Source organism: Vigna umbellata, chromosome 3 (assembly GCF_029865625.1).
Source record: "Vigna umbellata cultivar VRB3 chromosome 3, Vumbellata_1.0, whole genome shotgun sequence".
In the NCBI taxonomy this organism is placed as follows: Eukaryota; Viridiplantae; Streptophyta; class Magnoliopsida; order Fabales; family Fabaceae; genus Vigna; species Vigna umbellata.
Genome location: NC_142167.1, coordinates 14,285,380 through 14,301,446, shown reverse-complemented (window position 1 = coordinate 14,301,446; position 16,067 = coordinate 14,285,380). Strand labels below are relative to the sequence as shown.

The following is a 16,067-nucleotide window of genomic DNA, read 5'->3' as shown; positions in this document are numbered from 1 at the left end:
CACTTCACATGCAAACTTAGATAGAAAGTTTAACCACGAAAGTTTCTTGAACCCCAAAAGAACAGTTTCAAATTCACTTATGAAAATCTAACATGAGTTATACACTTTAACACATCCCGTCTGAAAGATTTACAAACCCACCATGCAAAAGAAAAAGTTTAGAATATCATCTGAGTAAACCTTCATAAGCAAAACACTAATCTTTCATAGGAATGTTGAACTTCTTTCATCTTGATCCACAAAACTTTCTTGATATACTTTTGAAAAGATGTTAAACCACTGTGTAAGAACTTGATTTCTCTCAAAAATATCGTTGATCTTTCTGTGAAAACGATTTTATGTGGAGAAAAGGGAGTTTTCAAACCTTTAATAGTTGTTGGCTGTCGAATTTAATGTTAAAATGCTCTGTGACTTCTGAAGGAACAAAGCCTCGTGCATGTTTATATATTAAAGTAATTTTAATACATTCATTATTTGATCAAGCTGATTTAATGGATTAAACCAGACAAGCCCCACCTGTTACCCTTCTGTCTTTTAGTCTGTTAAATCTAACAAAAGAGAAACTTTTTCTTCCCTCTAACATCATCATCAAATGTAAGAAGGGGAAAAAATTGAAGCATTTAAAAAAAGTTGTCACAAAACAAAACATATTCATTAGTGGATTAGACATATTAGAGCAACGCATTGAATTCACTCAAAGCATACAAAACTAATTATTTCTTGCTAATTGAAGTTGTGCAATTTATTCCTTGATCTCAACAATTTGCTGCTTAAGATTTTGAAAACTAATAGTGCAATCTTCTTGTGTTTTCCATTATCCTTCAGCACAAGATAGTTAATTCTTCTTGAGTTTTCGCTTGTCCTTCAACAAGACAGGCAATTCTTGAGAACCAGAGTTAATTGGTTTTCCATGCTTTGAGTGTGTTCTATGTATTGCTCTAATGTTTCCTTGGTTAATGCAATTTGAGTTTGTCTATTATTGAAGTTTTCAATGTAATGTATGAGTTTATTTATTGAATGTTGTATTTTGTAGTCTCATTCATTAATGAAAATGTTTGTGATTTTTTAATTGCTTCATTCTTTTTCATTAACATATAATTAGATTTGATGATATAAAAAGGGAGAAAAATATTTTATTGTTTTACACAACCTGATGACTTGATCAACACAAAGTATATAATGATAAAGGAAAGTTTGTCATCGTCACATATGAAGAGTTTGTTGGCAAGTGATGCAAAATACCTCTTAGAAGTGTTGTAGATTCAAACCTTGTATTTGACTTTTTAGATACAGTGGTGATGTGTTTTTCCTTTTATTTTTTGTTTTATACACATTAGAAAGATTTTAAATGTTCTTTTGTTGATATGGAGGTCTAGGATGAATAAACTAATTGAGAAATTGTTGGAGACAAACTCCTGGTCTATGTCATCCACAAGGGTTAGTGAGAGCCCATTCGCGGATGATGAGGGGACTGCTTCTCTCTTTCTATATATAAATATAATTTTATCTTAATATGTTCCTATTTAAAAAAATTAGTATATAAAAGCTAACTATTCAAATGAACAACTAAAAGGTTCCACGCATGCATGCAAATGTTGAAAAATTGGAACTAAAAAAATACGTATTTTGTACTAAACTATCGCTAGTGCAATAAAGGGAAATGGCACCGGTTAAATTCGCTTATAGGCACCGGTTCTTCAACCGAGACATATAGAGACGAGGTAAAAAGGATAAGTTTAATGCCTCGGTTGTGGACTGAGTCAAAAAGATATCAGTTTTTGCCTCGGTCTTCTTTTGAACCGAGACCGTATCTTAGAAAATTTTAATAAAAAAAAAATCAAAAAACTGCTGAACTTGGGTGCTTTTCCTCAAACCTTTAACTTCAAAGTTCAGAAAATCACTCTAGGATTCAATACAGAACATCAAAACAGAACATCAAAGTTCAGATACATACATTACAAAGCATATAACAAAAGCCAGTGGGACGAAAGAATCAATGTTCTTCATTACAGAGCATATGACAAATGGAAAAAAAAATCAGAAAATAGAATCCGAAAATCATTACAGAGTATCAAAGTTCAGATCAGAACATCAGAAAATCATACTTCAGATACATTACAGAACTGGAAAAAAAAATCAAAGAAACCACTGGCACCCGACGGCAAGCGGCAAGCGGCTCCCGACGGCAAGCGGCTCCCGACGGCAAGCGGCAAGCGGGTACTAGGCCAGCGACTCCACCAAGCGGTCCACGAACAGCACCATCTGAGAAACAAAAAGAAAAGGGAGAGAAAGGGGATCGCGATCTGGATCTGGATCTGGAAGCCGCACTCGAAGTCGTCGCACACGACGAGGTGGTGGTGGCTCCCGATGGCGGCGAGGCGAAAGGTGGCGTGGAGAAGGAAGAAGAAAGCTATCGATGCGTGGTCGCGGCCTCCGTGGAGTTTGGACGAGAACGAAGGCGTTGTAGTGGCGGCGTGGTTGAATGGCAATGCTTGCGGGTTTGCGCGTGGTGGCCGGCGGCGTGGTTGAACGGCAGTGATGGTGGCGGTCTGATGATGGGGTTTGGTGGAGAGAAGAACGAGAGAGGGAGGGAGGCAAAGATGAGAGCGCGAGATGAGAGCGCGATTGATGAGAGCGACAATGCGAGAGTGCATGAGTCTGAGAGAAAGGGTTTTTTATTTTAACCTAGGGTATACTGCCTCGATTATATTTAAAACCGGTGCCTAAACTCTTTAACTGCATCAGTTACACAGCGAACAGGTGTCTAAACCATTTAAAATTTATATTATATGCCTCGGTTCGCCTTCTACTCGAGACAATAACATCTATAGACATCGGTTCAAATATAACCGAGACATATAACTGCTCAATATTTACCGAAATGCCACCGCACTTTTATACGCTTCGGTTTCAGTAGAACCGAGGCATATATAGCGCGTTAAAAAAGCCTTTTTTTACTAGTGTATTAAAAGTAGTTTATATTAAAAAAAAATTAAGTATAAGAATAGTCTCCTAACACTCATCACTAATAGTGACATCAATTGATTTAACAAACTTCTTCCAATAAGGATGATTCTGCCATATAACATGCATTTCTTCAATGGAAATGTCCTTGGTCTCTGGTAGAAGTTTGTAAATGAATGTGTTCATCAAAATGAGCAAACATGCAAAGAAAATGAACAATCCAAACTTCATGAGACAAAGCATGGTAGTGAAAATTTGCGCAATGACAAAGGTGGATATCATATTCACAAAGACATTGATGCTTTGTGTAGCCGAACGCACTTCAAATGGAAAAATCTCACTTGGAACCAACCATCCTAGAGGACCCCAACACCATGCAAATCCCGCCACGTACACGCATATGCCACACACAACCACAATAGCATACCACTTTGGCAACATTCCTACATTTCCATCAAGTCCGAATTTACATGCAATTGCTACGGATATCAGGATCTACGCAAAGCCAAATCAAAACAACAAACAATTTAATCACATTATACTAGTAAAATAACACTAAAAGAGTGTTAAGAAAATAGGTTACCTGGCAAATAAACATTTGTATTCCTCCTTCTAAGAAAAGAGTTCGTCTACCGAACTTGTTAACGGTGAATATGGAGACAAGAGTGGCAATTACGTTGCAACCTCCAATTATCATGGTATACATGAGAGAAGCATGGGCTCCAAAACCAATGGTCTTGAACAAAATAGGAGCATACAATATAATCACATTTATGCCAGTGAGTTGTTGAAACAAGGGAATGATTATGGCAAATGTGAGTTGGGGTCTGTACTGTCTCTTTAATAAAGAGATCCAAGGGTTTTTCATTTCTCTGGAGCATTCATTTGCTGCCACAAGATTGTTAAACTCCTCCTCTACATATGTAGTTCTTCGAATCTCAATAAGTTCCCTCTTAGCCTCCTCATGAAGACCACGTTCAATAAAATAATTTGGTGATTCTGGAAGACAAATTGTGCATAAAAGATAAATAGCAGGAAAAATTTCAAAGCGTAAACTATTACGCCACGCTTCTCCCTTCTCCTTTTTCGCAACAATGTAGTTGATGAAATTCGCAGTAAAGATGCCTATAGTAATTAACAATTGAAACATCATATTAAGAACTCTTCTATGTTGATATGGAGCAACCTCGTATATATACATTGACAGAGACTATAAAAAAAAAGGCACTTTGTAAGATATATAACATAAGTAATATTTAATATAATGAAATTTAAAATGTCTATGTATGTAACCTAACTAATTTAAAAATCACGTTAACACATAATTTGCCTTCTAAGTTGGAAAATTTTAAAAATATCTAATCTGTTAATTATGTTTGGAGAAAGAAAGTACTATATTTGAACCAATTTTTAATAATCATGGTATGTCATTAAGTATAATATATGAAAAACTGAATAAAAGTTTATATAAAAATATATAGATAGTATTACCTGATGAGTACATCCAATTCCTAAACCAAATAACACGCGGCTGACAATTAGCGCCCAACCATAGTTTGCAATACCAGTTAATTCACCATGTGGGAAAAAGAATGCAAAGGCGAGAAAGCCTGCACCCAAGAAAAAAAATGCACCCCCACATATCATGGGAGGGCGTCTCCCAAAAAGTCGAATGACAAAGGATGCAAATATTGATCCAATCAAAGCAGCCAAATGTAGAGATGATGTGAATAATGTCAATATTTGGCTGTCAAATTTGCAATACGGATCGTTTGAGGGTTTTATGTTGTTCTCCTTTTCATACACTTCATAGAAGAATTTTTTCAAAAAAGAATCCATAGAACTTATGCCACCTGCATATGTTGATGTGAGTAATGAATGAAACAAGAATCCATGGAAAGATAGATAAGTATGTTAACATACCTGATATACCGAAATGATAACCAAACATGAATCCATATAATGCAGTTAAAATATAGAAGACAAATACGAATCCACTTGAACCTGTCATTCTGAAAAGCTTTCCCAAAATAAGAATAAATTGATGCAAAGAGAGTGCAAACAATATCACACCAAGAAGTATTACAGTGAGAACAAACAATCCGCTTGACTTTAATTTATAACCTATATTATGATGGATTTCTATTTGTATATCTATATATATATATATATATATATATATATATATATATATATATATATTAATCAATATCTATATATATCTATATAAAGATTGAATTGTTCGCTTATCTTCCTCCTTTATCGTTAATGTGTAGTTTTAGTTTTTTAATGGTTTTCTTCTCATTTATTTTCTATTTTTTTAATTTTGCTTCATGTTAAAGTTTCAATCTTGTTTTTTCAAATGTTGAGAGTTTTACATCAATTTTTAATAAGATTTGGGTAAAAGTTTGAAGGAAAAAAAATATTGATGATGTTGAGAAAAACAGAGAAATATATTAGAAAACAACTAAACCAAAAATCGTTGTTTATTAGTTAAGTTTTAGATTTGAGTTTAAAAACACATAAAACTAAATTTATATATAGACATACTTTGATTATGATTTTATGAAAATTGAGAACTTAGAAAATAAAGTATTAGAGTTTATAATTGTTTTAAAATAATGGGACCGGGTATTTTAATGATAAAATAATTTAATAATGTAAATAAAATTTCATAAATAGGTATTATTATCTAAAAACATTCATCATCTTTTTAAAAACTTGTTATCTGATTTTCCTTCCATTCTTTCTAAGATTTATGATTCCTGACTCATCTGTTTGACGATAGTAACTGCCTAGGAGATCGCAGCAGTGCATTCTCCACCATCTACTGTTTAATTTTTCTTTTAGAACAAGTAAGTTTATGTTATTTTTTCCTTTAATTCTTAATTTAAGGCCATGTATAGGAGTTTCTTTGCATGTGTCATTTGATTTCCTTTTCTAATTCTTTGTCGATCAGAGGTCCTAAGGACTTGCTTTGATCACGATTCTATGATTTGTATGCGTTTCTAGAGTTTTTTGAGTTAAGGCAAGGATAGTGCGCCGTAGAAAGATGTGGTAGTTTTCCTAATTAAGTAAGGGAATCTAGTGTTTTTCTTTTAATTGAATTATGAAGTATGAATTGATATTTAATAATAAGTGAAATTAATGCATGTTAATTATTATGCTTGAAATATAGTTCTTAGTATTGAGTGTGTTTGAATGAATGTATTTGATTGAATGATGATTTTGTTTGGACTTGATTATTGTCATGAATATTGTTGTTGAGAAGTTTGGTGTTGTCAAATTGGTTATAATGTTTAGAAGAAGTGGATTAGGCTGAGTTATAAGTCATTTTGGTCAAAAATAGAGGTTTTGCTTGGTGAATCTTAGAAGTAAGAACCTAAGGGGAGAAACAACAATCTAGGACATCTTGTAGGGTCATTTGAAACTTTTTGGAACCTTGAGTTAATATAAATCTGATATAGAAGTATGTATGAGTTAATAGGGTGGTTTTGGAAGGTTTTAAATTCAATTTTAGAGGTTTTGGCTAGTGAGATTCTAATGTAGTAGGTCTGGGTTGAAGTAGAGAGTTTGGGGTCTATTGTTTGATTTTTTGACTTGTTTGGACTCTTAGGATGTTAAACTTTGCATGAGGAAAGGTGAAAATGAGTTTAGGTAAGTTAGAGTAGGCAATTTGGTGTAGAGTATCCATTTTAAGCTAAAATCCTATTTCTAATGCATTCTTAATGTCTAGGATGTCATATAAACCAATTGGATAGGTATAAAGAACAATGAAGCTTAAAAAATAGGGATTTGAAATGTTCTAGTGTGGCGCTCAACAATTGTCAGCGAAGCCTGAGCGTCAGAATTACGAGAAGTTTGACGAGCAACTGCGGGGGATGGCACTCAAGCGCCAGAAATGCGAGAGGAATGACATTCAACTGCAGGGGATGACCCTTTTTTTTTATTTTTTAATCAAACATTTTTCACCTCAGAGGCTTTGTTCATTAAATTATTCCACGTCAACGTCCAAGCTCATAAAAAACTTAATCCCGTGAAGCGAATTTAAAAGTAGAGGCTCAATTGACTCAAATTTTCATTTTTTAGGACTAAATTGGGAAATCTAATAAAATGGGATCTAACTGAGAAAACCCCCATAAATTGGGACTTCTAAAGGGTTTAAACCAAAAATAAACAATTATGGAAATATAACTTTTAAGTGCTATAATTAAGTTAGAATTATAATGCTAAAATGTAAGAAAAGTAGTTTTATATTTGAATTTTTTTTTATGAGAAAATTATATTTAAATTTTATTTTGTTGTGAACTAAAAAGTAAAAAGAACTATGTTTAAGTTTTCTTCTCATTGATTTTTTTATAATATAATTTAACTATCAATGAGAAAATTGTGCCAGATGTCTTTTGGTCCATGTGGTAAGGAAATTAATTATCCTTAAATGAGTTCATTTTCACTTCTTTCGCATTCATTGCTAGAGTATCTTGACAGATTGAACGAATTAAGGTATTATACATTATTTAACTTTAACATTATAATGATTAAAAATTGTTAAAATACGAAACCTATCCATTTAAACGTGATTTTGCATGCCTAATTAACTAAATGGTGATTTTTAGCCACGATGACTAATTTATTAAATATTTTTGTTTTAATCCTTTTCAACATCTCTATTTGAGAAGGTTTATCTCAAATAATTCTGAATGGTCTCAATTAAGTCTCTTATTGTATAAAATTAAATCAATTTAGACTTTGCCGTTAATTAGACTGGAAGACATTAAAAATTTTGATGTGTGGCTTGGTGACATAAGCAAGTTGTTCTGACGTGGCATACATTGGTCGCTGAGTTGACTTTATTTTAAATAAGTTGGTGGTCAGGCACTCGGCCTGGTGGTTGGCCACTCGGCCTAGTGGTTGGCCGACCACCAGGCCGAGTGACCAACCACCAGGCCAAGTGGTCGACTTCCAGACCGAGTGACCGACCACCAGGCCGAGTGGCCGACCACCAGGCCGATTGGTCGACCACTAGGCCGATTGGCCTACCACCTGACCGAGTGACCGACCATCAGACCGAGTGACCGACCACTAGACCGAGTGGCCGACCACCAACTTATTTAAAAGAAAGCTAACTCAGCGACCAATGTATGCCATGTCAGAACAACTTGCTCATGTCACCAAGCCACACATCAAAATTTTTAACGTCGTCCAGTTTAATTAACGACAAGGTCTAAATTGATTCAAATTTTCATATTCAGATACCTAATTGAGAGATTTTACAATATGAGAATCTAATTGAGAAATTCATGCAAAAATAAGGATGTTCTAAATTATTAAACTAATATTTTTATATAAATAGATTGTTTTTATTATGATTAATTTACTTTTATTTATCAGATTAAACAAATATATTAGTTTCTTTCTTTTTTTTCTTACAAAATTGACGTCTAAAACTAGTTTTAAACAATTATTTAATTATTTTTAATATATTATCTTCTTATTTAACTTATCTATTTGAAGATTTATTAAAACTATCTCAGAATTTTCTTTTACTTATACACATTTAAATTTATTCACTAATGATATCATATAAAGAATAGAGACAGATAATTTAAATAATGTAACATCAAATTTATACACATCTTTCAATTAAATTATGTTGCTTTAAAAATCTATAGTCGATAATTTATTTCTGGTTACATATACAAAATTTTATATTAATATAAAATTATTTAATATTTTATTTATATAAAATAAAATTGATATAACATATATTTTAAATTATACTAAAATGTAAATCATTGTATACTGTTCAATTTTAATAAAGTTTTACGTAAATAGTTATGATAATATAGAAAATATAATTTAACAGTTAAATTGACAATTTATATATATATATATATATATATATATATATATATATATATATATATATATAAATTTATAAAGATTAAATATATTTTTTGTTTTTAAATTATTTTAAAAAATTATGTTATGATAGATAGTATGTACGTGTCGTTTGTGGAAGCAAACGTCTTACATAACTAGAAATGAAATAAATACGCACTTAATTTAAAAATAAAACACAATTTTTAAAATATTTGAAAAAAAAAAACATGTAATCCTATTTATTTATAGTGAAACGTTTGATGAAAATTACACCAAATTTTTATATTAAAAATACTAATTTAAAAATTGTGTAAGAATTAAGACACATACGAAGAATAATTTTTTAACATTTAAATTAGTAGGATAGATGTACATCTTTCTGATTTATCTTTATAATAATTTTAATATAAGTACATTATTATATCTATATTACTTAATACATTTGTTAAAAGTTATATTTGTCTAAACACATGAAATATAAATAAAATACAACAAACATTCTTATATAAGACTGAATCTCTCATGGAGTGTTATATGAATAATAGGATAAATAGTTTTTTTACCTTAGGCGTATTTAATATTTAAATTACTAAAATAAATCTTTTTAAAATTTAATTTACAGCTAATAAATTGAATATAAATACATAACTCTGTTATTTGTTATCCTCACAGCTAACTACTCTTTTGACTGATCGATGAAATAATGAGTTCTGTGGTATTGACAATGGAAAGGAAATTGCAGACCAGATTTTACAGGTGTGGTGGAGCTTTGGATTCTTGTGAAATGAAAGTTGGATAAATGACACAACTCACACACCTTCTCTCCACCAAACACTATTATTGCTCTTAACTACTGTTGTGCTGTAAAATTTCACCCTCTTCAATTCTTTTCTTTCCCACCACTTTTCTCACACCATCATCATCTTTCTTCAACTTCTTCAGAAACACACACTTCAACATAAACAACATTAAAAAAAAAAAATCCCAGTTAATGATACTCACGTTCCACATTGTTGGGGACACTTTTCTTGGATCCAACACCAGAAAGACAGCAACTTGTCTATCAAAACCGAACATTTTCTTTAATTCTGGTTAAGGGTCTTCTCTTCTCTTCCAAGAAAAAAAAGTGAGTTTTTTTTTTTATCCTTTTTCCTTTTCAGTGTGAGTCATGACCGAGGTGCTTCATTTCTCCTCTTCTTCGTCGCCAACCGCTTCTTCCTCTGACGGCATTCTGATTGTCTCCGCCGAGCAAGAAACGGCGCTACCCTCGTCTGCGGTGGTGGAGGGGTTTGCTACGGTCACCGACTGTGAGGCGCGCGGGGTCACAGACACGACGCAGCAGGAGCTGTCGCTGCTGGCCATTCTTGTGACCCTTTTGAGGAAATCGTTGATTGCTTGCAAGAGTGAGGGGAGAGGTGACCTCTGCACCATGGAGATTGGCTGGCCTACTAACGTGCGCCATGTTGCGCATGTCACCTTCGACAGGTTCAACGGCTTCTTGGGCTTGCCACGTGAGTTCGAACCAGAAGTCTCCACAAGGTCTCCCAGTGCTAGGTACGTGCTTACCACACTGTTCCTTTTTTAATTTATCTTATCATGTCATAATGTTATCATGCTGCTTATGACTACTTCAGATTTAGTCGGATAAAAAAATTTAAATTTTCTGACATCTATCTTTCAAAAAGTATTGCATTTATGGAAAAAGTGAAATCATTTTCGTAAAATTATTCCAGAAGTGCAATATATTTATGGTAATAATCTCTTGCAATTTGTTTATACACAAGTCAATGATTGTAGAATGTGAATAAATTGTTTAAATTGGAGAGATATGATTCTTATGTCAATCATTATAAAATATGATCCTGACAGTTAAGCAATGTTTACAGAATGTGAGTTGAATGTTAAAATTAGAGAAAAATACCTTAGTAGATCTTTTTTGGCCTATTTCTACTGTTCACGATTGAGTTATTTGATGTTTCTTACTTGGGGTGGTGTTGGAAATGCCTCTGAGGGAGAAACTCTAAGAAACGCTGCCTCTAAAAGATTTTTGGGCTATGATCCAGTGATTTGTGGTTATGATAGGTTCATCCTCTATTGGAAGGTTCTGCATGTATGAATCCTTTAAAGAGGGGTCTACGGCACCATTTATTAATGTTTTTGAATCACTTTAAAAGCATTTTAAATTTGTGGATTGCATGTTTTAGGATGGATTATTTCTGATTGTTACTTGCACGTGTTATATGACACAATGTATAAAAAGTTTGCTTTGAAAATTTGAGAACTCTGCCAACTTAGTTTGTTACTTGTCTCTATCATGATTTATGATGGAAATAACGTTTATGTTGTTTGATTTTTGGTGTATTTGCTTTGGTTTTCACATGCAGTGCAACTGTTTTTGGAGTTTCAACAGAATCCATGCAGTTATCATATGACACAAGAGGGAACAGTGTTCCAACCATACTTTTACTAATGCAAAGGCATCTGTATGCTCTCGGAGGGTTGCAGGTTGATCACCTAGATATTTCTCATCTTTGATTCTTCTTTCACAATTTATCATCACATTGAATTAAACAACTGAGCACAATTTAGAATATGCGAAAAAGAAAAATGTCAGTCCTGCTTTGTAATCCACCACTCTATACAAACTTGAATTTACCCTTGCAGGCAGAGGGGATTTTCAGAATTAATGCAGATAATACTCAAGAGGAGAATGTTAGGGATCAATTGAACAGGGGATTGGTCCCAGAAGATGTTGATATACATTGTTTAGCTGGACTGATTAAGGTATAATATCAAAAAGAAACATGGTACATGTTTGGAAATAGCCTGATATCTGTTTTGGTGTGATCAGAGGTGTATGTGTATGTACTACATTGATAATTTGATTTTGACATTCTTGTGATTTTCAAGGCTTGGTTTAGGGAACTGCCTACTGGTGTTCTGGATTCTTTATCACCAGAGCATGTAATGCAGTGCCAAACTGAAGATGATTGTGCAGAACTGGTTAGGCAGCTACCTCACACTGAAGCATCCCTCTTGGACTGGGCTATTAATCTGATGGCTGATGTTGTCCAAGAGGAACGCCTGAATAAGATGAATGCACGCAACATTGCAATGGTTTTTGCACCAAACATGACTCATGTGAGTTCCGGTTATTTTTTTATTCTCTAATTTACAACATTGCATGTAGACATCTTGGAAACCCAAATCAAGTTTTATTCTCATAGTAAAACTATTTTTGTGCTATCTGTTAGATATTGGTCATGTATATAGGTGAAGTTGTGAAAGCTTTAGTTCTTTGGATATGTTTAGGGAAACTTTTGCATAAGTATTTCTAAGCGAAGAAAATAAGAAAGAAAGATCAAATCAGCTAAAATTAATTTGTGCAGGAACTAAATTTGTCGAAGCTATTCCCTATTAGCTTGTCCAAAATTTGATATTTAACTTGTTCATTAGCTGATTTTAGCTTATGGCGAAGCTGATTTCATTTTTCTTTCCTAAAAGTGTTATGCAAAAGTTTTCTTCAATCAGGCTTTTTTTTGTCTAGAAACATTACAGGGTCATTGTGATTTGTGACAATACTTTAACCTGAATTGAAGTCCTGATAGTTTCATTTTTGGCCAGAGTAGTAAAGAGGCCAATGTGATATAGTTGATGTATCTTACTATGGTAGAGGTTTCAATCACAGAATTCAATCTTTTTGGTTGCAGATGGCAGACCCTTTGACTGCATTGATGTATGCAGTTCAAGTGATGAACTTCCTGAAGACACTTGTATTAAGGACACTCCGAGAGAGAAAGGATTGTGTGGTAGAATCGTCTCCTGGGTTTTGCTTAGAGCCTTCTGATGAGAATGGGGATCACAGTCTTCTGGAGTCCTGCCAGCAAGATGATGTTGGCACTGAAAGTGAAGAGTCTGGAGAAACCTTTGTTTCCGAGAAAAATGTATCAGAATGTTCTCCTGAATCTCTCCAAAACAAATATTCAACTATAGGAGAATGTGGCAGTTTGATAGGCTCTTCTGAGAATCTGGAATTTGAGGAGGAATTGCTTTCTGAGTTTCCAACCAAAGGAAACCTTGAAAAGAGTAAGAGTGGACAATCAAGTGATTCCATTGCTAAAAGGGGGTCCAAAAAAACCAGGGGCCTGCAACAACCTGTGATCCATGCAACAGTGTCTGCAGAGAAAAAGGGTATCAGTAATCTGAGTCGCATAGATTCAAGATCAGAGCGAATAGAAGCCTGGCGGTGAAAGGATTATCCCTGTGATTGAATGTAGTTTGATTCTGACATTGTGCATTGTAATTGAAGTTTGTTTCATGTACAAGTTTGTGAAGTGGTTCAAGTTTTATTTCCTCTGTTTGTTTACTTGGTGGATTCTAGACTGACATTGTACCGAAATAACAGTTCCTGTATGTGTTTATTTGTGTTCTCAACTTCTCGTAATTATTCCTGAATTGCAGGCCATTCATCTGTCAATGTTGCAATATATAAATAAATAGCATCATCTGGATTCTTGTTCTATCAGTTTGGTAATACTAAGGTGCAAATATGGTATGATAATTAAGACCAAACTCAGTTCTCACAATAATAATAATAAAATAAAAAGTTATGCAGAGTTTACCATGGAAATGCTTATCCAACCATCAATCTTGCTGATTGAACCTCAACTTTTCTTCGGAAATAATGCAATGATTGCAGACACGTTAGTTTCTTAAAAGCTGACTACAGTATTTTGATTCATATGGCTCTAGAGTTTACATACAAGACACAATCATAACTCATGATTCCCCTTTCAACTCATGTGAGATTATCAATTTAGAACTGTACAATGGAATTCTCATTTTCAAAGTAGGAAAAATCATAGGAATGGTAGGACCCACGGAAGAAAAATTTTACGCTTTTACCAGGGTATTGAGTGAGAAATGAACAGTTTTACTTTTCCTGCATCATGGTCTTTGGACCAACAATGTGAATAACTAGGGATCATGAATTCCCTTTCTCTCTAACATGAGTAACTTGTATAAGGTTAGAAACATTCATTAATTATGTATTGATACCAACCAAGTTATGTTTGACTTGCTATAACAACTTTTATGTAGTGTCAACCTAAGTGTTCCTTTTCTATAATTTCTATTTTGTTCTAATTTGTGCTTTCATGGTTATTATACTTCATAAAAGGCCACAGTTTGTTTATCCTTTATATTGTATTCAAATTTTCAAGTAATTTGTATAAATATCTTCCTTTAAAATCTCTTGTTACTTATAAAGAAAAAGAAACATTGTATAATATGAGTCTGAGATGGGACCAATGAGACACAACTTTCGGAAGAGGATATTAGAAAGACACAAAACCAACATGAAGTCTCGAAGGGGAAGGGGTGCACTGAATAGGTGAAGAAGAAGGGAACAAAATTCTAAGATTAAGTGGTCTGTTTTGTCAATTCATACATTCTATGGGTTGCAGAAAGAAATTTCATAGGCCAACAGAAAGTAATTGCCAAAAATTTAAAGAGACCAATTTATTTTTCTACACCAGGCCATTTTTTATTTAATTAAAAATAATAAAAAGTTATAGTTTCTCAGAAAAATAATTATGATATATTATTTACTAAATATTACTTGAAATAAGTTTATTAGTATGTCTCACATATAATTAAAACAGGCACACGTATGTAGAAATAAACAAAAAGTTTATGTCACTATAAAATTAGTCGATCTAATTAAAACTAAACGAATTAAACAGATTATAAAGACATAATTAGTTTACGTGTTTATATTAGTTTGTTTAAAATCAGAATTAAGTATTATATTTATTTCTTAAAATCACATAGTTAAATAAAAGATTGTTCTTAATAATATATGTTAGAAATTCTATTGAAAGTATAAGTTTCATGTTCAATAGAAATGAAAAAAATTAAATAATATATAAAATAAAAAATTCAAAAATCTATTGTTTTAAAATTTTAAATTGAATGTAAAATCAATTCTTTATTTAACTTACGCTCTGTTGTCATTAGTATTATATCTTTTCAATAAATTCTTCGTTCAAGATCTATTACTATTAAAATCGATAATGAGTTTTAAGTAATACGAGATAAGTCTCTTCTAATTAGCTTCTTTTTCTATTTCTATAATTTCAAACTACATCTCGTACACTTTAAAATTTTAATGTTATCCTTTAGTTTAAGATTTTCATTGAGTTTTAAAATGTACAATCCAAAAATAATTTAGAATATACAATTTTAAATATAAAATTATATTATAGATTATATCTTTAAAAAAAAAAAATCCTAAATTGTAGGATCTAAAATACAACGGCATAAATACGATATTTTTTTTTATCGAAACTTTAGTTATTAGTACTTGTTAACATAAATCTTAAAATTATTGAATTAAACGATTAATTATAGTCATATTAAAGTTATATAATATTATTCACAGTAATCAAATTTTAGTATCATATTATCAGTTTATTAAAATTAATAACGATTGGAATTTTCTACATTTTAGTTAGCTTTTTAATAATATAAAATTTAATTCTTTAAAATATTAATTAGTTTTTTTATAGATAATTATATAGCAAATAATAAATATATATTTATATAATTGTTTAATTTAATTATTTTACAAATATAATATTCTTTGCCAAAATCTATGAACAAAAATATTATATGTATTAAATATTAAAAATATTAATAAAATCAATCATACATACCTTGTATTTTTATTTAAAACAAATGAAACATTAAATATATGTCTACTCAATTAGAATAAATAAAATAATGACATATTTGTATTATGATTTTATTATTTAGTATAAATTATGTATAAAAAAATAATTAATATTTTAAGGAATTGAAATTTACATTCCTTCTTAAGCTCTCGTCTTCTCCCATTTCTTCTTAAGCTCTCGTCTTCTCCCATTTCTTCTTAAGTTTTCATCTTCTCCCATTTTAGCTTCTATTTCAGCTTCCATCTCTTTTTGATGGGTAATTTGCTAACCTATTACCACTTTGTAAGAGATGGAGGTGGATGTCCGACTTCATATTGAGAAACTTAACAAAAAAAGGATAGTATAAGAATACATCAAAACATGTAAAGTTAATGTCGGGATTTTATATTAAAGTTATTTTATTTTTCTAACATTTGACTTTTAAAAAGATAGGTAAAGTTTGAATTGTTATAATGTATGGATGTTTGAAACAAACTTTTGTTTCGC

General features: G+C 31.9%; 2 protein-coding genes across 3 annotated transcripts; one reads left to right on the top strand and one right to left on the bottom strand.

The window, feature by feature from the left end:
- Positions 1-3,012: 3,012 nt before the first annotated feature.
- LOC124839673 (sugar carrier protein C-like) lies at positions 3,013-4,975 on the bottom strand. Its single transcript, XM_088109466.1, has 4 exons — positions 4,888-4,975; positions 4,456-4,817; positions 3,548-4,174; positions 3,013-3,459 (listed from the first exon to the last, which is right to left on the bottom strand). Exons 1-4 carry the CDS (start codon positions 4,973-4,975, stop codon positions 3,013-3,015), a joined length of 1,524 nt encoding a protein of 507 aa, XP_087965592.1.
- A 4,543-nt stretch (positions 4,976-9,518) lies between these two features.
- Positions 9,519-13,281, top strand: LOC124839670 (rho GTPase-activating protein 1-like). Of its 2 annotated transcripts, XM_047315565.2 has the most exons (6): positions 9,519-9,603; positions 10,008-10,401; positions 11,232-11,352; positions 11,512-11,631; positions 11,758-11,988; positions 12,558-13,281. In XM_047315565.2, exons 2-6 carry the CDS (start codon positions 10,016-10,018, stop codon positions 13,095-13,097), a joined length of 1,398 nt encoding a protein of 465 aa, XP_047171521.1. In that variant the 5' UTR covers positions 9,519-9,603; positions 10,008-10,015; the 3' UTR covers positions 13,098-13,281. The 2 variants fall into 2 exon arrangements, with proteins under 2 accessions (XP_047171521.1, XP_047171520.1); XM_047315564.2 differs by lacking the exon at positions 9,519-9,603 and having other exon boundaries at positions 9,659-10,401.
- The last annotated feature ends 2,786 nt before the right edge of the window (positions 13,282-16,067 follow it).